Source organism: Kogia breviceps, chromosome 5 (assembly GCF_026419965.1).
Source record: "Kogia breviceps isolate mKogBre1 chromosome 5, mKogBre1 haplotype 1, whole genome shotgun sequence".
Lineage (NCBI taxonomy): Eukaryota > Metazoa > Chordata > Mammalia > Artiodactyla > Physeteridae > Kogia > Kogia breviceps.
The window spans coordinates 29,486,213-29,511,908 of record NC_081314.1 but is presented as its reverse complement, the minus strand read 5'-3'; the positions used below and the strand labels follow the sequence as shown (position 1 = coordinate 29,511,908).

The 25,696-nt window shown below is 51.5% G+C and overlaps 1 protein-coding gene and 1 long non-coding RNA gene across 2 annotated transcripts in view; one reads left to right on the top strand and one right to left on the bottom strand.

The window, feature by feature from the left end:
* Nucleotides 1-25,696, top strand: part of SH3BP5 (SH3 domain binding protein 5) — a 70,986-nt gene that overhangs the window by 42,927 nt on the left and 2,363 nt on the right. The window contains exons 4-7 of the mRNA XM_059063662.2: nucleotides 14,686-14,850; nucleotides 21,365-21,495; nucleotides 23,554-23,596; nucleotides 24,274-24,493. Of these exons, the coding sequence (XP_058919645.1) occupies nucleotides 14,686-14,850; nucleotides 21,365-21,495; nucleotides 23,554-23,596; nucleotides 24,274-24,493 (559 nt within the window). The remainder of the gene's footprint in view (nucleotides 1-14,685; nucleotides 14,851-21,364; nucleotides 21,496-23,553; nucleotides 23,597-24,273; nucleotides 24,494-25,696) is intronic.
* Nucleotides 11,862-14,846, bottom strand: LOC136794232 (uncharacterized). Its single transcript, XR_010840639.1, has 2 exons — nucleotides 14,612-14,846; nucleotides 11,862-14,058 (listed from the first exon to the last, which is right to left on the bottom strand). It is a non-coding gene; the product is annotated as an uncharacterized lncRNA (long non-coding RNA).

Below are 25,696 nucleotides of genomic sequence, written 5' to 3'. Positions count from 1 at the left end.
ATTCACACCACACGATTTAGTGTATAGAGTGAAGTCCTTATTCAGGTGAGTTTTCACATCATGTAAACGGGCACTTCCGAGGATATGTGCGCCCAGAGAGATCAATGTCTCCATTGATCTGGAGCCACAGAAGGAGAAAATTACAAGGTGCATTTGGATGACTGACCACCAGGAAGTTGTTTGTGGCTTATCATTTGTACCCTAGGTTGGTACCTAAATTAGACAGACTACACTATTAAAATAAGACATTTCTTAAACGTCTGCCATGTACTGGCCACTTGGCTAGGTTTTGGGAATTAAAAGTTCAGGAATGGTCTCCCTGTCACTAGGGCTCCCCGGGTCACTGGGTGATGCTCTGTAGAGAGATCATGGAAACTCCCTGTGAGCTTTTCTGCTGTGACACCAGCTCTGAGTGCCCTCAGCCCGGAGGACTGACCAGGTGTCTCTGGTCACCAGCATGTGTTGGGGGCCCAGGGGTTGAGTGGTCCTACTGTCCCCCCCTCCTCCCTGTCTCCCTTCATGGCTCCTTTGTGGGTGTCTTCCAGCCCTCCAGGCCAAGAGTAGAAAGCTTTGCAAATCCTCTTCCCAACCATCCATCTTTAGTTGCCAAATAAGTTGTGTGACTGGAAGTCGCTTTGGAATGGGCATGTTCCTTGCCCCCCTTAACAGCAGCCTCTTGGGAGTGAAGCCAAGCGGCTGTGTGACCGAGGCACTGGCTGGGGGGAGGCCAGTCCTGGCTAATGTCAGGAAGCTTTCCAATTGAGATTCCCCTTTTGTGGATCCCAGACTGGCAGGGAAGGGGCCCTTGACAGACACTCCCATTATATCTTCTGAGTATTTCTTGAGCCCATTTATTTTAATAGTGTAGAGGCTGGAAATGTCTTTGGAGCCCATTCGGTCCTTGGTTACAGAGCTGGGGGTGGGGAGGTTGGCCGGGACTTGTCCAACTTTGGATGCTCTACAGAGAGAATGTCTTGGCCGGAGGGCTGGGCAAAGTGAATGTGCAGATGGCGTTGTAGAGACAGTTTGTCAAACTGAGGGTGGCCCGGTGGGTTCTGTGGTTTCTCATCAGGGTCTAGAGACATTGGTCTTGTCAGCCTCCCTGCTGGACAAGTGGAGTAATACGGGGCCTGTGCTGGTGCTTTTCCTCTTCTAGGGCACTGCAGTCGTGGGACCTGGGTCCGAGCCTGGTCTTTCTTCCCTCCCTCCCTTTCTTGTATAGTTGATTTACAATGTCATGTTAGTTTCAGGTGTACAGCATAGTGGTTCAGTGATACATATATCTGTGTATATAGATATTCTTTTTGAGATTCTTTTCCCTTATAGGTTATTACAAGGTATTGAATATAGTTCCCTGTGCTATATACAGTAGGTCCTTGTTGTTTATTTTATACGTAGTCTATATCTGTTAATCCCAAACTCCTAATTTGTCCCTCCCTCCCCCCTTTCCCTTTTGGTAACCATAAATTTGTTTTCTATGTCTATGTGTCTGTTTCTGTTTTGTCAATAAGTTCATTTGTATCATTTTTTAGATTCCACATGTAAGTGATATCATATGGTATTTGTCTTTCTGTGTCTGATTTATTTCACTTAGTATGATAATCTCTAGGTCCATCCATGTTGCTGCAAATGGCATTTCATTCTTTTTTTATGGCTGAGTAATATTCCATTGCATGTGTGTGTGTGTGTGTGTGTGTGTGTGTGTGTGTGTGTGTGTGTATATATATATGTATATATATACGTATATGTATATACACACACACACACACACACACACACACACACACACACACCCCACATCTTTATCCATTCATCTGTTGATGGACATTTAGATTACTTTGGTCTCCTTTCTTTCTAGCCGTGTGACCTTGGATCAGTTCCTTAACCTCCGTTTCTTTGGGTTTCAAGTGGGTACAGCAATACTTACCAACAGGGCTATAGGCTAGGTTCCGTAGGTGAATACTGGTACAGCAGGAGTTTAATAAACACCCTTGGCCTGGTTCCTTTTATCCTTTCGGCAGTAGAATTGAGGTGCAGGGCAGGGCAGGGCTTACCCAGGTTTCTGCAGTTTGGTTTCTGCCCTCCTTGGAAGTGCTTTGTGCTGATAATGTGCTTTGTCATTGTTAAGTGGGTGCCCTCCCCCCTCCCCCCGACTCTGTGAGGGACAGAGAAAGAGCTGAGGGTTTTAAATCACAGCAGAAGAGATCAAGACTAGAGATGAGAAATTCTGGACAGCCGGAGTGGTTTGGCCACTAACAGGATGGGGGGGGGCCGTGTTGGACGCTACCACATTTTTGGTAAGTTGCCCACGTGGGCAAGGTGGGTTTTGAAGGGTCAGGAGCCTTTCCATTCTTGTAAACCTGTTTCATGCTTGGCTAAAATTTAGGTTCTTTACCTCCCCTCATTGTCAATCCTACAGGCGTTTTATTTTATTTTTTAAATTCTTATTTATTTAGCTTAAATTTTGCCTTCAGTGAGGAGCACCTTTGACAAAATACCTTTGGTTTCCCTAATCTTTCACTGAGTAGCATTTTCTTGAGTTTTGTGATTATGTGGCAGGTAAATAGCAAAAGTGGTAACTGATGAACCAAAGCCTTCAAAAAACATTTCTTTACCACGTTTTATTATGGAATGTTTCAAGTGTGCACAGAAGTAGAGAGACTATCAGTGAACCCCAGGCACCCATCACCAGCATCAGCAGCAACATCTTGCAATCCTGTGTTCCCCACTGTCCCCGGTTTTAATGGTAAAGCTGTTCACAGATACCATATCACTTTACCCATAAATACTTAAGTGTTTATCTCTAACAGATAAGAACCTTTAAAAGATCACATTTTCACACCTAACAAAATGAATAGCAGTTCTTTTTGTATCATCTCATGCCCAATCCTTTTTCAGATTTCCCTGGCTGTTTGAACAATGTATTTTTCTTATGATCGGTTTAAAGCATTTGATTAGAAACAGCGGTTATATTTTGATTTGATAAATAGTGTGGGCCTCTCCTTTTCCCTCACGTGATGCCCTTACTCAACCTAGTGACATAATTTTGAGTGTGAGGAAAGAACTATGTGGTAGATAAATAGCAAAGTAACAGCTGATTCAGAAGCGCATCAAGAAGCAATTTTGTAAGCTTTTTATTACGGAAAATTTCCAAATATATACGATAAAGATGACAGCAAAAGCAAAATAGCTCAGTGGTAAACTCACCTGCTGATGGACTGTTTGCACAGGTCTAAGCCAGACGCTGCGTTCCAGACCGCGGCCTCAAAAATCCTGCTGTAATTACTTGTCTTCTGAACTGGGAACCAGGCTCCCTGGGAGATAAGAGAGGCCTTGCCCTTTCACCTCCAGTCTGAGACATCCAGTGACTTGTTCAATGTTGAAGACCCAAGACAATGGTCATTGTTGGTGCTGGGAGTGTACCCTGCCGCTCCCAGTTCTTTGGACACAGGACAGTGCCTCACAGTCGCCCAGCTGTGCCAGGCGATCAATGCCAGTTCTGTGCAGGGCAGGGGAAGGTCTCTTTCGTCAGCACTATGGTGTGTTTAGAACCGGGAGCCCTGGGGTTGGAGAGCTGCAAGGGGCATGTTTGTCCACGTGGTCCTGGTGGGCCTGCCTTCTGGAGAGCAGGCCCTGGAGATGTTGGCAGCTCTGCTCACAATCCCCAGGTAGAGGGAGGGCTGTGCCCACAGAGGCAGAATGAGGTGAGGGCCAGCCAGCCACGTGGCTCCCCGCCGGAGAGAAAGGAGAGGAGTAGGAGGTGAGAGCAGGGACAGGGCTTTGCCAAGGCGGCTGCTGTCTCCGGGTGCGAGACTCTGGCTGTGGCGGAGTGGAGGGAGATGCCGTTCCTCACCCTGGCATCGATTCTTCATCCACCCACCTCTCGGCTCCCATGCTCCCTCTTTCCCATGGGAAACCAGCAGCCACTCATGAGCTGTGAAGGGCTGTCGTGAGGCATAATTACAGAGCCCGGGGCTCTGCCTATGCAAAGCAGCCCCCTCCCCTCCCTCAAAACCTCGGGCCATGGTCGGGCACCCTGTCATGCCCGGGGTCTGCGCTGTTTTCCAGTGAAGCTTCCCTGACGGGTGCGTGTGTCTTTCTGACCCCGAGACTTGGAGATGCTGTGCTTCTTGTGTCCTGGGAATGACCTGGGTGGGGGGTGGTTTGGGGACAAGGCAGAGATAGAAATAAATGGGAGGATATGCGGGGAGGAAGGTACAGCCCTGCTGAGTCTGGGGAACCCTCCACAGCAGAGAGGCTCCCCAAGTGAGCACGTATTTGAGGAAGTTAGAGGTGGTATGTGACTTGTTCCTTTGAGCAGGCCAGTTTACTTGTTAGGCTCTTGATTTCGCTTCTGTAAAACAAAACGGTTGGTCTCCGTTGTTTCTATCTCCTCGAGCTCAAAGACTTCGTGATTCTAGCCCCGTGGGCCAGGGGTCTGGGCGTGGTGGTAGCTCCCAGCGTGCTGCTGGGTCACGAGGGCCTTGGCCTTGGGCACCGTCCCCTGCCTCAGGCCTGCCCTGGACCGACTCTTGCCAGCTTGGAGCCCAGCCACGTGGGCATGGGAGCCCAGGGGGTGGCACTTTTCTGGCTGGGGAGGGGGGCGCAGAGAGAGGCTCGGCATCTGTTGGGTCCCAGCAGCGGCAGCAAGCATTTGATTTGGGGGCCCGCGTGGGATGTGCTGTTCCCGGAGACCCCGCCATGCGTGGCTGGCAGGCTGGGTGAGCCACAGTGATCGTGCAGGGGGAGCTGAGTGTGACGGTCAGAGACAGCAGCGGCTGGCCAGCCCTGACCTGCTGACTTGGGCTAAGAGCCCCATGCCCTCCCTCCTGCCAGCAGCTTTTGGCTGGACCGGGGACCGTCTGTAGGGAGGCAGATGGTGCCCACCTGAGGCCGAGGGACAAGTGGCGGGTGAGTGAAGCAGGAAGCCCCCGGGTGTGGTGTGGACGTGCGTGCTGGGCCCAGAGGTCAGGCACAGGCTGATGCCTCACACAGGAGACAAGCAAGGTGGGCTCCATCCTAGATGAGCCTCCCCGAAGCCCCCAGCCGAAACCCCTGAGTCAGACCCAGCCCTGGTCACTCTGGGGCCCTGGATGACCAGTGGAAGTGAGAATTGTCCTGCCAGAAACCGCGTCATGGCACCCTATTGAGTGGCTGGGCTTCCCCGCACCCAGGGTCTCACCACCGTGTACCTCCAGGGTTCCTTTATGACAGGTTTTTAACTGTATGATTATTTATGAAACAGAGCAGGAACAAAAATGCTGCTTTAAAAAAATTTTTTATTTTAGTGAAGTATAGTTGATTTACAGTGTTGTGTTAATTTCTGCTCTACAGCAAAATGACTCAGTTATACATATGTATACATTCTTTTTCATGGTCTTTTCCATTATGTTTTTTTTTTTTGTTTGTTTGTTTGTTTGTTTGTTTCTTTGTGGTACGCGGGCCTCTCACCGCTGTGGCCTCTCCCGTTGCGGAGCACAGGCTCCGTACGCGCAGGCTCAGCGGCCATGGCTCACGGGCCCAGCCGCTCCGCGGCATGTGGGATCTTCCCAGACCGGGGCACAAACCCGTGTCCCCTGCATCGGCAGGTGGACTCTCAACCACTGCGCCACCAGGGAAGCCCTCCATTATGGTTTATCACAGGATATTGAATATAGTTCCCTGTGCTCTACAGTAGGACCTTGTTCTTTATCCATTCTACATGTAATAGCTTGCATCTGCTCACCCCAAACTCCCAATCTGTCCCTCCTCTACACTCCTCCCCCTAGGCAACCACAAGACTGTTCTCTGTCAGTGAGTCTGTTTCTGCTTTGTAAATAAGTTCATTTGTGTCATATTTTAGATTCCACATATAAGTGATATCCCATGGTATTTGTCTTTCTCTTTCTGACTTACTTTGCTTGATATGATAATCTCCAGGTCCATTCACGTTGCTGCAAATGGCATTATTTCATTCTTTTTAATGGCTGAGTAATATTCCATTGAATATATGTACCACATCTTCTTTATCTATTCCCTTGTCAATGGACATTTAGGTTGTTCCATATCTTGGCTATTTCAAACAGTGCTGCAATAAACATAGGGGTGCATGTGTCTTTTTGAATTATGGTTTTCTCAGGGTATATGCCCAGTAGTGGGATTGCTGGGTCATATGGTAGTTCTATTTTTAGTTTTTTGAGGAACCTCCATACTGTTCTCCATAGTGGCTCCACCAGTGTATATTCCCACCGACAGTGTAGGAGGGTTCTCTTTTCTCCATACCCTCCCCAGCGTTTGTTATTCGTAGACTTTTTAATGAATGCCACTCTGATTGGTGTGAGGTGGTGCCTCACTGTAGTTTTGATTTGCATTTCTCTAATAATTAGCAACGATGAGCATGAAGATGCTGTTTTGATGAACCCAAACCAGAGATTGTGGATGGTAGCTGAGACCTTCCACCAGCCTTCATTCATTGTTGGCCAGTGTCTAGGCCAGCCTGTCCAGTAGAACTTCCTGTGATGCTGGAAATGTTGTGTCTGCACTATCCAGTGTGGGACCACCAGTCACATGTGACTCCTGAGCCCTTGAAATATGACTGGTGCAACCAAGTAACTGAAAACCTAATTTATGTCATTGTAATTAAATGTAAACAGCCACCTGTGGCCAGTGGCTCCTGTATAAGACACTGCAGATCTAGAGAATAGTAAGTAGGTAATTGCAAATGAGAATCATTTTTTTCTTTACTTTTTATTATAGGAAATTTCACATATATACAAAGTAGATGAGTGTAGTGGAACCCTATATCCCTTCACGCAGCTTCTATAATCACTAACCCATTGGCCAGTCTTGTTTCGTCTTTACCTCCCCACACCCTGACCACCCCAGCTCTCACTTCTGTGTCATTTTGAAGCAGATAATAGCTTTTTTTTTTTTTTTTTTTTTTTTTTTTTTGCGGTATGCGGGCCTCTCACTGTTGTGGCCTCTCCCGTTGCGGAGCACAGGCTCCGGACGCGCAGGCCCAGCGGCCATGGCTCACGGGCTTAGTTGCTCCGCGGCATGTGGGATCTTTGCGGACCAGGGCACGAACCCGTGTCCCCTGCATCGGCAGGCGGACTCTCAACCACTGTGCCACCAGGGAAGCCCCTAGATAATAGCTTTTTTTTTTTTTTTTTTTTTTTTTTTTTTTTTTTTTTGCGGTATGCGGGCCTCTCACTGTTGTGGCCTCTCCCGTTGCGGAGCACAGGCTCCGGACGCACAGGCTCAGCGGCCATGGCTCACGGGCTTAGTTGCTCCGCGGCATGTGGGATCCTCCCGGACCGGGGCACGAACCCGTGTCTCCTGCATCGGCAGGCGGATTCTCAACCACTGCGCCACCAGGGAAGCCCGATAATAGCTTTTTAATTTTTGTTTTTAAACAACTCATCTTTAACCCCAGGACAGAGCAAAACTATTTGACCTTGATGTTTTCTCATCCCTTGGGACTCTTGACATTCTGATTTATTGATGAGCCTTCCACCAAACCAGCTGCAGGCCCTGTATGATGTCTCTTAAGACTGCTCACGGCTTCCTTGTATTTCTCTAATGAGAAATACGCACCATGGATCTTTCGTGTAATTTGTAATATATATTGTTTAATATGTTTTTTATTATACAGTTTAATATTAACTGATAATGGCTCTAACTGTACATGGTAACATTTGGGACTGATTAAAAATTGATGTCCCATATGTTCAACACATTTTTAGATCTGCAAAAAATTGGTCCAGGAAAATTGAGTTTGACAGAAATAATGGAAAACTCCATGGCATAGGCTGTATAATGAATGAGTAAAGTTTGTGGATGAAACTGCTCAGTGCCTCAAATTGATTTGAAATTAAAAAGAGCTGATCCTAATGAAAATAATATTGACTAAATAAAAATGAAATAATTAGGAACACTGGATATGAAAAATAATCAAGGAACTAAATGGACTTCTTGGCATTCTCTCCAGAAAATGCTTCTGATTAAAATGTTTGTGTCCGGAACATCCTCAGGGTCAAAGTGGCCGACGCCCATCTCTGGCCATTCTTTCATTAACCTCAGACAGGCTTGAAAGGGCGTGGAAGGAGGGAGTTTTCAGAATTGAAAGTCTCAGACTCTGGCAACTTCCCATCCCTGGAATTGCTCAGAACACTGGCGGACAACGAGAGCTTGAGTGAAACTGAGAACACATGCCCTGTCTCCTGCCCACTTTGATGTTCAACGTGATATCCCTCCCTCGCTGGGGATCTTTGGTCTTCCTGAGATGGCTTGGAGAGGCATCTGTGGCTTTTCTCCGTGAGCTTCTAGCCGGGGGATGGATTCTCCCAGCAGCACATGCAACAGTCACCATAAAGGGGCAAGGACAAAATTGTATCTTTTTTTAAAAAAAGGCAAGGACAGGGGGCTTTCCCCCAGCGGATGTCCAGTGCAGCAGGCACCTTGACCTCGTCCTGCTCTCCTGTGGGGTGGGGTCATCTCAGCCAGAGTACTCGGGCCATAGAAGGCAGGCCTCCCTGTGGTGCTCTGAGGCCCATGGCCACCGAAGGGCCTTATAGCCCTCACACTCTGGACGGCCTCTGCTCTCCCCAGGCTGGTGACTTTATGATCCTCTTTAGGAGGCAGTGGGGCGCCCCATGTTAATTTCACGCCCAAGTGTCCCAGGGTTTCCGGAAGCCTCTTGTTGATCCGTGATTGTTCCCGTCAAGCACTGGGAAGTGCGTGAAGATGGAGCCCATTGGTTCCTAAGTAAACCCAGAGAATCCCTTTGGGTTTCAAGCGCTAAAGGCGTTCATAGGGAATAGGGAAAGCCATCCAGAGGCCTGTGATCTGAATGCGAGTGTGGTTTTGATAGATGAGAAATTTTGACTGCCCCGTGCTCCCCTGGGAGTGGGGTCCAAGTTGTTGCCGAGAGCAGGTGAGGGAACAGGGTTGGGGTGCAGGAGAGGTCATGCTCAGAGAGCTTTCAGCATCAGCCTCTATAGACTCCACCATCTGCTCCCCGGCTCCTGACTGGGAATGAGCTCATCTCTTACACAGGGGATCCCACATCCCTTACCCCCTCACTCGCACTCTGTGGAAGGGAAACGTGGTCTCCTTGGTGGCTGATAATCTTTTCTCCCTGCAAACCCCCTACCCGTCCCCATCTATTTAACAGTGGCCAGTGTGGCCCTGTGATTAGGGAGGAGAAGTAAGAGGGACCTCGCTTGGGCTTCCCTAGTGGCACAGTGGTTAAGAATCCGCCTGCCAATGCAGGGGACATGGGTTTGAGCTCTGGTCTGGGAAGATTCCACATGCCATGGAGCAACTAAACCTGTGTGCCACAACTACTGAGCCTGCACTCTAGAACCCACGAGCCACAACTACTGAGCCCGCGAAGCCCATGTGCCTAGAGCCCATGCTCTGCAACAAGAGAAGCCACTGCAATGAGAAGCCCGCGCACCGCAACAAAGAGCAGCCCCCGCTCGCCGCAACTAGAGAAAAACCGTGCGCAGCAACTAAGACCCAACACAGCCAAAAATAAATAAATAAATAAACAAACAAATTAATTAATTAAAAAAAAAAAGAGGGACCTCGCTTGACCAGCACCTCTTGGTCAGGAGTGTGTAGTCCAGTGGGTGGTATTTGGTAGAAGTTTAGCAGGAAGGCACTGGGTCAGGGTTTGAATCTGGACCCACCCTTGCTATCTGTGTAACCTTGGGCAACTTCTTGAACCTTTCTTTTTTTTTTTTTTTTTTTTTTTTTTTGCGGTATGCGGGCCTCTCACTGTTGTGGCCTCTCCCGTTGCAGAGCACAGGCTCCGGACGCACAGGCTCAGCGGCCATGGCTCACGGGCTTAGTTGCTCCGCGGCATGTGGGATCTTCCCGGACCAGGGCACGAACCCGTGTCTCCTGCATCGGCAGGCGGATTCTCAACCACTGCGCCACCAGGGAAGCCCCAACTTCTTGAACCTTTCTGAGCTTGGTCTCCTTTATAAAGTAGGGGTGACACTTGGACGACCTCACAGAGTAATTTTGAGATCTAAATGAGACGTGTCCCAGAACAACTTATTATATATTATACTCAGAATAAATGCTCCAACAGTAGCTGCTATGATTTGCTTCGTAATCATCTAAATCCACGTTTAGGGTTTGTTAGGAGTCAGGTACTGGGTTAGTCTTGTCTTGCAGGCTTTCTGTGTGATCTGGAGCCACCCCTAGCTAGAGCATGGCTTTGGGCAGCCGAGTGACATGACCCCTACTCTTTTTCAGTTTCTGCAGCTCACTGGCTGGTGTGAATTCCAGGTAGGGGCGCAATCCTGCACAGTTTGAGCCGCCATCTGGTCTTTGGTCCCTCAACAGCTCCTTTGGCTGTGTATTATTTATGGGTAGACTGTCCACTTGCCCCACGATCATGTCATTGGCAACGTTACCCAGGTTGCAGGCACCTTGTTGTAGAGCAGAAATAGCCCCACCAAGGGTTGGGGGCTCTGCTTTCCTGGCTCTGGCCAGCTACCAAGTAGCTGTGTGATATTTAACAGGTGGCCTTGCTTCTCTGGGCCCTCCTTTGAAAAATGAGGGGTTGAACTGGATGGCCTGCAAACCTCCTTCCGCCTTCTACCTCTGTTGCAACCAGAGCAAACATCTGGGTGTTCTTGTTCCTTCCTGAGGCCGATTGTGGGCTGGCGTGGAGTGGAGTGAAGGCCATGGCTGTGGCCTCGACAGTGGCTGGCCTCTCCGTGGGAACCCACTTATCAAATCCACTCACGAGCAGCCTTTTAACACTCTCCCCATAGCGCTGTTTCCGTGAAAGCCATTAGTGTTCACGAGTCACGAAGATATTTCACCTTTTTCCTGTGTTGCATTGTACAGCTCCAGCCTGGTTCTGCTAACATCTCCTCCTCAGCGGTGTGTCGGGCAGGACTTAGCTCTCTGGTTTGCTAACTGGGTTTCCCTGCCGTGCGTGAGCCCCGCTGGGCCGTGTGCGCACTTGGGGAGCCCAGGAGTGTAGGGCCCTTATTCAGATAATGTATTAATACCAAGGCCTGGGTCCTTTGTTGGAGTTTGAGGGTAAAACCTAGTTGGCTGTGCTAAAGATTTCTAGGTATCATCTTTCATATGATGGTGAGAGCCAGATATAGCCTGCTCTTTTCTTGGACTCTAAGTTGGCTTCTGATTTTCAAGGTCACGTGCTCCTGTTAGGAGGCTGGGAAGTAGTCTCTGAGTTAAGCCTCCTCGGTTAGACATGGGTGTGAGCTCTTGGATGCCTCCTGTGCTCCATGGCGCCTGGTGCCTGACACCCTCTGCTTTGAGAACTCTTCCCTAAGAAACCTTGGACAAATCACTCTCTCTTTCCAACATTCCCATGTGCCTTACACTGGTCACTTGTCACTGTCTGTCTTGAATTGGAGTTTGTAATGAAAGTGTCTGTTTACCCGACTGAGTTGGAACCCCTTATGTTGGTGTGAACCCCCCCCTCCTCCGAACTCAGCACCCAGGAGATGCCTCATTAATGTCCAGTGGCTCGTGTCCTGCTGGGGGGTGTGTGTGTGTGTGATGGCATGCTCCCCTCTCCACCTTGTGTGCACCCGCCTGGTCCTTCCTTGTGTGTGTGGGTTTAGAAAATGTTTTATGAAATGCCTTACGAAGAGGCCATGTGCTTTGGGGTTCTTTAGGAAGCCCCCAAAGTTGTTTCCTTGGGCTTAACAGTTATAAAATAGGCCATGAGCAGCCAGAAAGAAGTTGAGGGAGATCTGACCAGTCTGTGTGGGCTGCTATAGTCACATCTATCATGTTTACAGAATAGCCCAGCTGTGTGGAGGGGAAGATGTGTTATCATTTAGGTTTAGATTTGGTTGAACATAACAGAAAACCCCCAAATAACACTGGCTTGAATATGAGACTTTATTTTCTCTGTCATGTAAAAAGTCAGTTCAGGGCAGGGACCTAATTTACTGTTTCTTCATCCTTAAGAGAGTTGCCTCATGATCCAAAAAGGCTGTTGAAGCACCAGCTGTCATATTAATATCACAGATGGAAAGACAAAGGAGCTCTCCTGAAAGTCTCACTCAGTATCTATTTATATCTCATTAGCTAAAAGTTAGTAACAGGAGTACTGGCTAAAAGTTAGCAACAAGGTTAGTAACAGGGGTACAAGCCTCATTCAATATCTATTTACCTCTCATTAGCTAAAAGTTAGTGACAGCTGGGAAGTAGGTTTTAGCTGGGACATTGCCTCACCTGGAGACATGGGGGCTCTATTTCCAAGAAAGATGCAGCGAATAGACAGTGAGTACAGAACACGTGCCCAGCACTTACTTGAATGAATGAATGAGTGAGGGGATAAGTGATGGAGAGATACCATCTGGGTTAAATGTATACCAAACCCTCATATTAGCAGGATCCACAATGTGACAAGGAAAGCACATGTCTGATACCACAAGAGGGACATAACCTTGAGGAAACTTCAGAAACTCCCCAGGGACTCAAAAGAGAGCATGTTCTACAGGGCCACTTCAGATGGGCATCCTGTTTTCCCTCTTTGTAGGGATCTGGTTCCCTTATTTGGAACACAGCATATGCATAGCAGCGGGTCAGGAGGGCCTGGGCCTGGGTCACGGCAGCCACATTTCAGAAGGTCCCCATGAGGGCATCTCTTTTTGGCTTGTTTGAAGAAAGAAAAGCTTCATTACTCAAGCAGGGAGACGTGGCTGAATTGAAATACTAAAATTTCCTTAAATACAGATCCCTTCTTAGAAAATGTTAGAATCCTGTGGGGTTAATTATGGTCTGATGGTCCTGGTTTGAAGCCTGTAGGTGGTCTGTGGTTCAGCATGGGGCGGCTTCTCAGTGCCAGGTGCCCTCCAGCACGTCTGGGCAGGTGGAGGGCTCCCCGAGGGCTGTCCTCACACCGGAAAAGCACGGTGGGCCTGGAGCTCGGGCTCTGGAGCAGTGAGTGTGCTGCTGAAAGCAGGTGGTGCTGTCTTCTCAGTGGTTTGTCCTAGAGGGTGGCCCCTGGTCCCCGCTGTGTCCCTGAGGCACACAGTGGGTCTGCAGCAGGCAGGTCCCCTGGTTGAAGCTTTAGCCTGGCATTCATTCACAGCCTCTGTTCTTGACTCCCTTTTGAAACCTTGATGGGAGCCTTTGTCAAGCCTCCTACAGACACTGTTTCATAACTCTGCTTCCTCCAGGCCCCCCACCAACCCGCATTTTCAGATCATCTCCATCTCCAGCCCTCAGTTCGGGGTCCTCCTCATTGAAGAAGCCGTGCTGGATTCCCTCCGTGGGAAGAAATTTACCCTTCATGTCCCCTCACTCTGTTACTTCTGAATGTCCACTCCCTCCCCGGTTCAGCTCCCTGACCAGGCTGTTGTCACCTGAGGGTCGGGTCGGGTGTGACCCGCAGTTACACGATCACAAAGATGGAGGGGGCACCGAGGGGGGTCACACAGCTGTCCCTCGCCCTGGGGGCTGATGGGCTCCAAGTCTGATTTTATTCCTCTCAACTGTCTTTGAAAAGTGTCCTTGGCCTCCGAAGACTTCTTCTCAGTCACGTGAGACTCACTCTGGGAATGGGTGTGGGCCCGGATGTTCCCCCCACCTCCTGGGTCCCAGGGACTGCCTCGGGGGTGTCCCCCAGACTGAAGCATCTGGCAGCGGCTTGCCCGAACCCTGGTGGGGAGTTCAGGGTGGGCCTGCTGAGAGCATGACAAGGATTTGCTGCAAGTTTCTGGTGCAACCTCATGGCCCACTCCTCGGGGACGCGTTTCTACTGCATGAAAACAACAGAATGCGAGTCAACTATGTGACTTACAGTTTTGTAGTCCCAGTAAAACAATTTAAAAATAGCAGGTGGAATTAGTTTTAAATAATATATTTTAACCCCTTAGGTACAAAATATTGTCATTTCATCATGTAATCAACATGGTCGTTATAAAGGAGATCGCTCTTCTCTTTTTGTTCTAAGACTTTAAAATGTGGGGGGTTTCACACTCAGTTTGGATCAGTGATGTTTCCTGTTCCCGATAGTGCAGGCTCAGGGGGCTCTGCTGCCGCTTCTGTTGATTCTCCACTTGAAGTTCTCTGAAAGCAGGGGCAGCATGGTGACGATCAGGGCCTTCCCCCCACCCATCGCAGGTGTCGGCGCGTGTGATTTGAGTGGGGGCCTGTCCCGCAGGGCCACCGTCCGGGGAGGCTGGGGCTCGGAGTGGCTGGAGTCTGGGCACAGCTGCGTGAGCTCAGGGACGGTCCTGGCCTGTCGCAGCCACGGTTCCCACTCAGAATGACGCTGTTGGACAGTAATCTCTGGGGCTTTTCTGATTTTCACGTGCTGTGAGCTGAACCATGTGTCTGGGTAGGGGTGCTGCTGGGGACACTGATACCCTTGGCCTCATTAGCAAATGAGATCATCTCTGTGAAGGGCCACGGTCGACACCGTACCCACCACGGATGGGCCAGTTCGCTGCCTCTAACTCTGACCCAGAGCCTGCGTGTTTATCTGGTATGTTGGGTCCTGGGCTGTGAAGACCCTCCACTCCCCCATCTAGCGTCTACACAGATCTGCGGGTGCCCGGCCTGTTCCCAGGCTGCCCAGGCAGAGAAGGACAGGACTCGTCCAGGCCCTCGGGATGCCTACCTTCTGGAGGGTGTGATGAGCCAGCGGGAGCCCCTGCTGTGTCCGAGGCCTCATCAGGTTTCTCTCTCGTGCAGGCGCAGCTGGAAGCTCAGAGAGCCACGCAGGACTTCCAGAGGGCCACCGAGGTGCTCCGCGCGGCCAAGGAGACCATCTCCCTGGCCGAGCAGCGGCTGCTGGAGGATGATAAGCGGCAGTTTGACTCGGCCTGGCAGGAGATGCTGAACCACGCCACCCAGAGGGTATGAGTCTCAGCGGAGCGCGTCCGTGGGATGGGACCGGGGCCAGGCTGGGCTTGCGGCCCGGGCTGAGCGCCTCCGCCTTGCGCCTGCCTGGGGGCAGGGGCGGGGCATGCGTCTGCGTGTGGGCGTGGGGTGGGGAGAGGGGCTGGGCTTGCGTCCGCCTTGGGTTCCTGCGGCCTCGGGGTGCAGGTGCCCATCAGACCCAGACTCCCCGCGGGTTTCCCCGAGCAGAGGACATAGACCCCCAGCATATTGTGCGTCACAGGTGGACATCTCCATGGGGGTCTCTCTGGGCCTGGGACTGAGCTGTACTCCGCGATGACAGTCACCCGGTGACGGGCTTACCTGCCCCTTCCCTGTCGTTTGAGGTTTGTCTGGTTCAGATCACCCCTGACGCTCCTGACTGTGGATGGGGCTTCCCTGAGGGACCCGATCTTCTCCAGAGTCCCCTCCCTCTGAGTCCCAGGGGACTGGCTGGGTTTGGAGCCCAGGGTGGAGGACCTTGATTACTTGCTGAGTCTGGACTCAGGGGTGGGTGCCAGTTGGTGAGAAGCGGGGGCCATGGCAGATGAGGCCAGAATACAAGGGGTGCGCAGGCTGGCCTTTGGGCAGGGCTGGGGTCTGGGGAACCAGTGTATGCACAGGAAGTGGGCTTTGACGCCTAGGTTTGGTGCCATCATTGTTTGGCCCTTTACCAGCTCCCACGATCTGCCCTCTGGCCACATTGCTGAGAATCAGAAGTGCTGGGTATAGCTGGACTTGTCACCTCTTTCCTCCCCTCCTCCAGCTGGTCTGCTGTGGGGAGGTGGGTGAGGCCTTGGATGAAGGGTGATGTAGGGGGTGGGAGCTAGTCTGGATTCCCTGAGAGGCCGCCTGCAGGGCTGGAATAGAACCTTTTCAATGTCACCTGCCACGGTGGCTCAAGTCCTGGGGGACCTGATAATTAAAGATGGCCTTGTGCTTCCTTAAATGGAATGCCTGACACACAAACGGCTTGGACTTGGTGTCAAATGCAGGTCGACTCTGTAGCACCTCCCCTGAACCCCGGGCTCCCGGCGGGGCTTGTGTGGCCTGGGGCCTCCTGCCACCTAGTGTACACGATGCTGGGAGAGCCAAACACAGCTTTCCTGGATCCACTGGGGAAACGCCAAAGGGGAGGTTGGAAATCTTGGAAATTTACAAGCCACAGCCTAATAGAGTGAAAAGGACAGGAAAAAAAAAAAATTAGAGTAGCTCCTTGCAAGAAATTAGCTGAAGGACTGCCTTTCTTTCCTGCCCTTCTTCCCAAACAAGATCCAAATCAGGCTAGTCAGAATCATTCAGAAATCACTTAATCTGTTCTTTAAAAAAGAACAAAATGGGTAAATGGGTTTCTGCTTTTTTTTTTTTTTTTCCCCTTCTACTCTTTAAGTACTGGGGACCATAGTGGATGGTGAGTGGCAGTCCGGGAGAGGTGTCCTCAAGACCTCCACATCCCATGACTCGGGAAGCACCATTCACATCAGTCTTTGGGAATGGTGCTTCTTGGGGTTGTGCAGCGTGCAACTTGCGGGGCTGTACCAAACGGCCCTGGGCCTCCTGATGTTGCATGGGGCTCCTGAGGTCCTGGGGAGGGTCATCTGATGTGTGCTCTCACTGAGGCCACTGAAGGTTTCTTGGTCATGGGGGTTACCCCTGCAGATGAGCAGATTTTTCTGGGTCACAGGCCAGAATTTCCACCCTGGGGCGGCTGTTCCTGTTCCCTAGATTCCTCCCCAGTTTTATGGGCCTCAGATGCTACCTCTTGACCTGATGAGGGAGAAGGAGAGTTGGAAACTGACACCAGCAAGAGACAGCCCTTGGCAGAACTGTCCTCGACCATGTTCCCGTGTCACTGAGAAATCCAGCCTGGAGGGGGCACGCTCCAGGGATGTGACGGACGGTACAGACGCTCGTGTGTGGCTTGGCTGTGAGCTGCCCTCTGATTGAGCATGCTCCCGGGGCCATGCGGGCCTGGCACGCTCGGCTTCCTGGGTGCTGGTGGACAAAGACAATGAATGGGCTGGAATATGTCCCTGGCCTTGGCCGACTTCTGGATCCTCCAGGAAGCCTGTTTCTTCAGGAGAAGGGAGCGTCATCTCACCCTCTTCTCCTGAAGAAACTGCCACGTAAGAGTCTAGAGAAGGATGCAGAGCTCAGAAAGGTCCAGGCTGTCTTGAGGAAGTGGCAGTGCTTTGGGCTGTGGGACCTCCACCCCAGGCACAGTGGAAGGACCCTGGGGTCCCCACATTCCTTACCTGAGGCCATCCGTGTGTCCCTTCTGTTCCTTCAGACTTAGGGTGACAGCGGGCAGCCCCACTTGGAGCCAGGCTGGAGCCCTGGGGTCTCTCTTGTTAGGCCACATGCAGTGCCCCGGGCAGGGACAGAGGAACAGTTCTGCACTCAGAGCTGGGATCAGCAGGGCTTTGGAAGCCGTGATGCACTTGAGTGGCCTCCCTGGGGACGTGGCATCCCTGCTGCTCCCACTTGGGCTTTAGGCAACTGAGGCCCCTCCAGCTTCATCCGGTTTGGCCGCGGAGCAGCCGTTCTAGGGAGGAGGTGTGGGGAGGCATGAACTCTCAGGGACCAGCAGCTCTTGGAGAGGAAAGCCCTGGGGGTGTGGACCTGAGCCCTGGGACGCACATGGCCAACTTTTCTGTGCCAGTGGGCATGTACCACCCGTCCCCCAAGGCCCTGGGAAGTTACCTCCTTGGCCCTGTGCACCCAGGGCTGCAGGAGGAATCAGAAATCAGCCTGAATGCTCCGAGGATCTGAGGAGACCGTGAAACCACCTTCCCGGGAGCGGGGGACCCTGCTCTTAGCTCCGGGATGTTGGGGATGAGGGTGGATGGCCTCGAGGTTGGGACAGCTGAATGTGAGGCAGAGGAGCCGGGCTGGCTGGACGTCTCCTGGTCGGTTGAGGTCACTCTGCCGGCAGGGGACCCAGCCTGGCTGGCAGTGCCCGTTGGTGTCCCTGTAGGAAGTATCTGTTTGAGCATCTTCTGTGTGTTGCTGTGTGCAGAGGGCCTGGGCTGCCCTGCGGCTTCCGGGAGGGGCCCGTCAGCACTGCTGGGCCCCATTCTGTCTATTCTGCTGACCCAGGGGGAGGCCTGTGGCTTCTTAGGGTCCCGAGCACCAGCAGTGGCCTCCCCACATGCTTTCTCCAGGGCCTGCTACCTGCTGCCTGCCTGGGCCGTGGTGCTGCGGCTGTTCTGGACACTCAGCCCTCACGCCTGGGGCCTCAAAGCCTCCCATTGGGCAGCAGCGGGGTGGTCAGTCCTTGGGCATTTGGAGCCGGCCCGGTGGTGGGGACAGAAGTGTGTGTCTGTGGGTTGTGGGAACCCCAGGGATGCTGACTTCTTAGTCATTAGAATCCGCAGAGGCCAGTGCACCCAGAGGTTAGCACAGAGCCCGTGGGTCAGCCCCGGCACATGGTCCCCCTGGGGAAGAGGGGCCCAGGGCTGTTGGTGCCCAGACAGTGATTTCTCTGGGAGCCTGCCAGCTCTGGGGAAGGAGGTGGGAAGCTGAGCGCTGCCTGCGGAGAGTGGACGGGTGGCTCTGCTAAGCACCCCCAGCCCTAAGTGCTTCCCCGCCCATGCCCTTTCACCCCTCACCGAGCCCCCCAGCGCAGCCTCTGCTGCAGGTCCCCACCCACCCCCTGGACCCGGTGGCCCCGACAGCCTGGATCCCAGCTGCCCGAGTAGCACGGTGCTGCTGGGCGTCTGCCCCGTGAGGCTGGCGGTCCGGGTTTGGTCCCAGTGTGCTCTGTGCATACAGTAGGTGCTTAATCAGAGTACGCAGCTCTGAGTTGAATATGCTGGTGGTAAACTGAAGAGCGTGGTGCTCAGTGGGGGCTCAGGGGCCCAGAGTCCAGGCCAAATATCTGTCAGCCCAGCCTTCGCCGAGGTATGGGGCGCTGGCGCCCCAGGGCTGGGTTGCACATGCGTCTGGCCACCTTGAGGTCTGCAGGGACATCTGCGTTGTGCTTCTATTTGTGGCTTCCACCTTCCCAGCATCCACCCTTATCACCCTATTCCTTTCCCACCCCTGGGCACACAGTTCATGGCTGGTTCTATGTTTCAGGGGCTGCTTGGTTACCTAGGAGATGTAACCAAGGTGACCTGCTTGGGGACTTTCTCCCTAGAGGCGGGAAGCTATGAGAGCAGGGGGTTATGTGCACGGGGTCAGGGGGTTGGGACAGGGGGTGGTAGATGGCCTGGTTGCCGCCTCAGTCTGCGCTGGCAATGTCGCCAAGTGCTCGGAGCCTTCCGAGTGTTTAATTTTAGGAAGCTTTTTGCAGACGAAGTGCCAAGGAAGAACAAGGGCCTGTGTGCAGTCGATGAGAGCCTTGCTTCTTGCAGGGAATGCTCTGTATTGTAGCCTCAGATCACAGCTTTTGTAGATCGTCTATTTAAAATGCTTTTAGACTGGTCCTTAAAGGTGAACCCTGCATTGAATCCTCTTGCAGTGGAACAGATCACCACAATACGTTGCCTTCATCTGTCTGATATGCTTGGGTTTTGTGTGTTCATAAAGGTTACACCAGTAAATCCTTAAAGCTTAAGATTTAAGACAAGACTGAAGAGTTACTACCGTTTCCCTAAGTGACTAAGCTGGGGAGGTTTTGAGTGCATTTTATGTCACTGTGACATCTTTGGTGTTAGAAGTCAAGGGGAAGGGTTCTCTGAGCCCCTTGGTCTTGATTGAGAGGTCATTTTAGCAAGTCTGTCACCACATGCCAGCTTGTCTCACTTCCCTATTTCCCTTCTCTGACTTTGTCTTAATTCTGTTTTTAAAAGTATCTCAAGCATTAAAACCATTGTTAAAAGATACACATTTTAAAGAAGGTAAAGGTTGAACTCTGATAAGTATAAAGTGTTCTCCTGTCAAAGATTTTATTTAACTCACTAAGGATGGAACTAATAAGATGTTACAGCTCTTTCAAAGGAGAATTCAAAAAACACACTCATACAGAAGTTCAGGAATGCTGAAATGAATTTAAAAGATACAGAACTGGTCAATATTTACAGGGCAATCAATAATCAAATGCATCTCTCCTGGACACAATCTTCATTTCTAGGGGTAAGAATCATTTATATTACTATCAGTTTTCCCCAACTTAAAGGGTCATAAAATAGCTCCAAGACAACGAAAGGCAGAGGTAACCTGGAAGGGGGCATTAGACAGGACACCAGTCATTTTATGCTCATATCAAAGTCTTTCGGAATTTTTCCTGACACTTACAAAACCCCTTATTATAAGTGCATAAGTGAACTTCCCCTGGAGGGGGTGATGGACTGCTGGCTTCATCCTGGGTGGTGTCCTCCTGCAACTGTCCTGCTGGGTCTGAGACAGTGAACCAGTGGCCTGAGGGCCCTCGGGGCTCCTCCCTGCTGCTCTTGGGTAAAATAAAGCACGGCCCTCTTGCCCCACCTCACTGGTGCCTTTCCAGTTCATCCCGTAACACTTGGGTGAGTTGTAAGTAAAAGATGAGAAGGAAGTTGTGAGCTGCTGATGTGGCCTAAACTGCTGTTTATCTCCTGCATCATCTCTCCTCCCAGCTGGCCTTGTTCTGATGCTTTTTAGGTGATGGGGGAGAGAACCAACACTGTCCCTGTTTCTAGGAATGTGCCTTTGAGCTGCCATGGAGGCCCCTTGATTGTTGGATTTTGAACTCATTTTTAAAGCCAGAATCTCCCACCAGAATGCTGACTGGTCATCTGGTCACAGATTTTTGTAAACCCCCAAATCTGTTCAGTTTGACCCTCTGGATCCTGGATTCTTGTCCACCAGCTAACTGAGGATATTTGGGAAGGGGCCAAACAGCTGAGGTCACCATTGCCTTGCCGTCCTGATGCACACATACCTGGCTTTGTAGGGCTCCCAGGTCCCTGATGTCTGAGTTCCCGCTGGCACCGCCTGCCTGCCCCTCAGTCCCTGACCCCAGGTGAGAGCAGGAGGAACCCATGGTGGCTACTCAGAGGAAGTGGACGTCAACTGAATCAGAGAATGTTTCTTTCTTTTTTCCCTCTGATTTTTTGTTTTTCCTTCTCTTCTTTCCTGCTCATTGCCTCAGTGGATCTGTTTCATCTTATCTGACGTGATTTTTCCAGAATAGATGAATAGGGAAAAATAATCCTGTTCTCTTTGGAAGTTCATTTAATCTTAGCCTGCCCACTAATTTCCTCAAATAATTTTTTTTCATTTATTTTTTAAAATCTTTATGGAAGTGTAGTTGATTTACAATGTTGTGTTAGTTTCAGGTGTACAGCACAGTGATTCAGTTTTATATATATATTCTTTTCCCTTATAGATTATTACAAGATATTGAGTTTAGTTCCCTGTGCTCTACAGTAGGTCTTTTTTAATCTACATTATATATAGTAGTGTATATATGGGAATCCCAAATTCCTAGTTTTTTTTAAATGACATAAGTAATACCCCAACAAGGGACCATTCTGGGTTTGGCCGGACTGACCTCTGACGTCATTTGAAGGTCATGGAGGCGGAGCAGACCAAGACCAGGAGCGAGCTGGTGCACAAGGAGACGGCGGCCAGGTACAATGCGGCCATGGGCCGCATGCGGCAGCTGGAGAAGAAACTCAAGCGAGCCATCAACAAGTCCAAGTGAGCCTGGGCGAGTGGGTCCCTGGGCTGCTGCTCGTTTCCTCTTCCTCATCTTCTCAACCTTTTCTGTGGCCTGCCCCACCAGAGCCCGCTGCCCGGGCTACCTGTGCCCCCCCTCCCCCCGGTTCTCTGTAACCCCCCCAGGGGTGGGTCTGCTCCGACCTGGGAGCACAGGAAGAGGAATTTCAAGAGCAAACCATTAGCTGACCCGTGGGCTGGGACTGGGCTTTAGGAAACTCAGGGCGTGCCCTTGGCTCTGTGGCCGATGGTGTGGATGAGGCCCTGTCCCTCATTACCTGTCAGCACAATGGAGGGAGCTATGTACATAATACACATCCTTGTAGACCAAGAGCTGATGAAATGGAGCAAGACTGGTTTCTTTTCTTTCTCCCTCCCTCCCTCCCTCCCTTCCTTCCTTTCACAGGATATTTATTTCAAAAGTTTCTTATAATGTTACCAAGTCCAAGCTCACTTTGCTCACCACAGGACAAGCCAATAAATCGGGAGATGAGGTGCTGAGGCAAGGAATACGACTTTATTCAGAAAGCCGGCAGACTGAGAAGATGGAGGACTGGTGTCCCCCAAACCATCTTATCGGGGTCTGGATGCCAGTTTCTTTTATAGAACAGAGAGGGGGAGAAAGTGAGGAAGTAAGGTAAAAAGGCCATTAATTGTGCCTGGCTTGGCCAGCATCGGGGAGGGGATGTGTTAATTTCTTCTTTTCTGCAGCCATTCTCAGGTGGGCAGAGTCAGATTGCCTCCCTTTGCTGAACAAAGGCACTTTAACATTCAGGCAGAGGGGCAGAGTTCCCTGAGGCAGGCCATTGTGTGTGATTATAGTAACAAAAGCAATGAAAAGCAAAGGCTAAAGTCAAAGAAACAGATCCAACATGGAGTCAGATTTTGCTCTTCCCTGATACAATTATACGGAACACTAGGAACAGTTAATTTGTCCAACAATATAGTCTTTGGTTAAATAAGTCTTGAGACTTCCAAACACTGGAATAGTTTAGAGCAGTTAAAATAATGACATGGATTCTGTCTTCATTAGTATATAAATATGTTCATAATATTTATATGTAATAAAGGTAGGCCATAAAACAGCACTGAAAGCACAATTCATCTTGGGCCCATTCATCACACAGATGGGCCCAAAGGAATTATTTTTTTAATGTATATATTTTTTATTCAAGTATAGTTGATTTACAGTGTTGGGAAGGCTGGTTTCAATGGAGGTTTTCTTCCACTTTTCTCACTACCATTCCTATATGTTGTCATATGACTGATCTTGGGGGCTAGTCCCAGCTTTACTCACAGTCGCTGGGCCTCCAAGCAAAGAGACAGGACCTGGAATGGCCTAGACCCCACAGCCAGAGACAGACCCCGAGCTCATGGAGGGTGAAGGGCTCGAGAATAAAGTATTGTCAACTCTTCATGCTCAGACACCTGAGTTCCTGAAAGAGCCAGTGTCTTCCCACTGACCCAGAACCCACGACCCGTAGAATGTTGGCCTTTCTTGTCCTCTCTCTTGCCCGTGACCTGGCTGGATCTGCACGCTGTCCAGTCCCCCTAGTCTTGCACAGAGTCCAAGAGGCCGACCTGAGCCCCTGTCCTTGTGGCGGCCCCGCTGTGCTCAGTGAGGGACGGTGGTGCTTCTCCCTTCCCCGGGTGAGCTCGGCAGAGCTGGTGTGCGTTGAGGCAGCTTCTTCTCGGCCTCATCTGCTGGGCATCCCTACGAGAGGAGGTGGGGCCACCTTAGCTGCTGGGTACACCCTATGTGGCCTTGAACAGCCCCCCAGAGAGGACAGTGAGCCAGGGTTTGGGGCCCTGGGATATGTGTGCATGTGTGTGGGTTTCCCGTGTCTTGAGATAGGCCTTCTGGCATCTCAGCTCGGGGCTGGGAGCTGGGAGCACCCCCTTTCCTCATGGCTCATCAGAGCTGAGTAAATGCTGGAGGATGGCCTGGCCAGCTGCAGCCACTGCCCCCTGGACACCCCGTGGAGTTTTTTGGGGGCACTGCTATCGTGCTCTTATGGGTTTCCTTCCTGTCTTCTACAGGCCTTACTTTGAACTCAAGGCGAAGTACTACATGCAGCTTGAGGTACGTGTGGCCTTTGGCTTTGAAGCAGATCGGAGTTTTCTGCCCTCAAAGCCCCCCCTTTTTCTGTAGTGGGCTTTCAAATGGCCCCATGGCTGCCAGTGAGGGGGACACGTTCTTCACCAAGTCTTCAGGCTGCAGAGTGGGTCTTGCTGCGTCCTTAGTGCTCTCTGATGCCCTCTGAATCTGCTTCGGTCACTTTCCATGTTGTACTCGGTTAGTAGTTCTCAGCAGGGCCCGGGAGCTTGCTGGCAGTGCAGGTTCCCAGGCCCGCCCCAGGCCGACTGAACAGAGGCTCTGCAGGCGGGGCCCAGCCATCTGGGTTTAACACACCCTCCTGGGGGGCCTGATGCACCTCAGGTGTGAGGACCACAGCTCCCGGACCAGATGGCTGGAGTGTGGGACTTCTGTGGGACCTTGACTCCCGCTGCTCCTTCCCTGGTGGGCTTATTTCCAGTGGTCGCTGCTGGGTATAGAGCTTAAGTTGCCACCCGGCTGGGAGTTGGGGGCTGGTGGCTGCTCTCGTATCTGGTGCGTGCAGAGCTGTGGAAGGGGATCAGGGCCCCAGTCGTGTCTTGAGAGTAGAGTGATGGGTGCAAGGGTTTGAATCGGTCACTCAAGAGCATCGCCAGGCCGGCGGGGGTGGCCTTACTCACAGAGCCTCCCGTTCTCCCGAGCAGCAGCTGAAGAAGATGGTGGACGAACTGCAGGCCAAGCTGGCCCTGGCGAAGGGCGAGTACAAGACGGCCCTGAGGAACCTGGAGACGATTTCGGACGAGATCCACGAGCGGCGGCGCTCCAGCGCCATGGGGCCCCGTGGGTGCGGTGTCGGGGCCGAGGGTGGCAGCCCGGCTGCCGAGGACCTGTCGGGGCGCAAGCCCGAGCCTGACGCTGTTTCTGGTGAGTCAGGGGCACGTGTGCAGCTAGTGCGACCTGCTTCCTGGGGCCTCCCCCGCTGGTGGGACACTGTGTTCACCAAGATGCTACTGAGCGTCCTCAGAGGCAGGATTCTGTGGTTAGACATGTTTGGGAAACGTTACACTTTCACCCCTGAGATTCCAAGTACACGTTAGGGCATTGAAGGCTCTGAGAAGTCCCGCAGGGAAGAAGAGTCATCTGGAATAGGGACTTGGGAATCAGATTTGATTCAAGTCCTGACCTTCCCACTATGACTAGTATGTGACATGGGCCAGGGTGTAACTTCCTGTCTGTTTCTTCCCCTGTAAAGCGGGGGGCACATGATGGTCCCTGTTGTCCACTACAGAGAGCGGGAGTCAGAATTAAATGAAGGATCGCCGGCCCCCAGTGGTTACCGCACATGTGTCTGTCCTTGGGGACCTGTTTTCCAAGGACCACCCCTGGGAAATGGATACAGAGGGTTGTGGTGGCTCCCTCTGTGTCAGTCCAGAAACCCCCCCCAGCACTGTCTGTGCACATCCTTCTTTGCCTTTTCTGTGGAATGATGGCTGTTGGCCCTCCCCCACACTCCTCCCTTGGGTGTTCCTTAATTCAGCCAATAAACATTCAAGTGCCAGGCCCCAGGTAAAAGAAAAGGAAGCTAATTTGAGCAACAGTGACGTGAGTACTTTAGTATACATCATCTCATAAACCCTGTGTGGAGAGGAGCATGAAGCTCAGAGAGGTTAAGTACCTTGACCAAGGCTACACAGCAAGCAGTGGAGATGGGATTTGAACTCAGAGCTGAGCCCATTTTCTGTGCTCAGCATTACAGTACTTCTCGTGGATGATCATCTATGGGATGCGCCAGGCTGTTTTTATTTAATTTTTTTTTATTTATTTATATTTTTGCGGTATGCGGGCCTCTCACTGCTGTGGCCTCTCCCGTTGCGGAGCACAGGCTCCGGACGCGCAGGCCCAGCGGCCATGGCTCACGGGCTTAGTCGCTCCGCGGCATGTGGGATCTTCCCGGACCAGGGCACGAACCCGTGTCCCCTGCATCGGCAGGCGGACTCTCAACCACTGCGCCACCAGGGAAGCCCAGCCAGGCTGTTTTTAAAGCAGAGGGAGGAGGAAAGGGGAGTGGGATCACGTGTGGGCTGAGGAGGAAATAGTTCAAAGCTGAGGTGGCTTTCAAACCGTGAG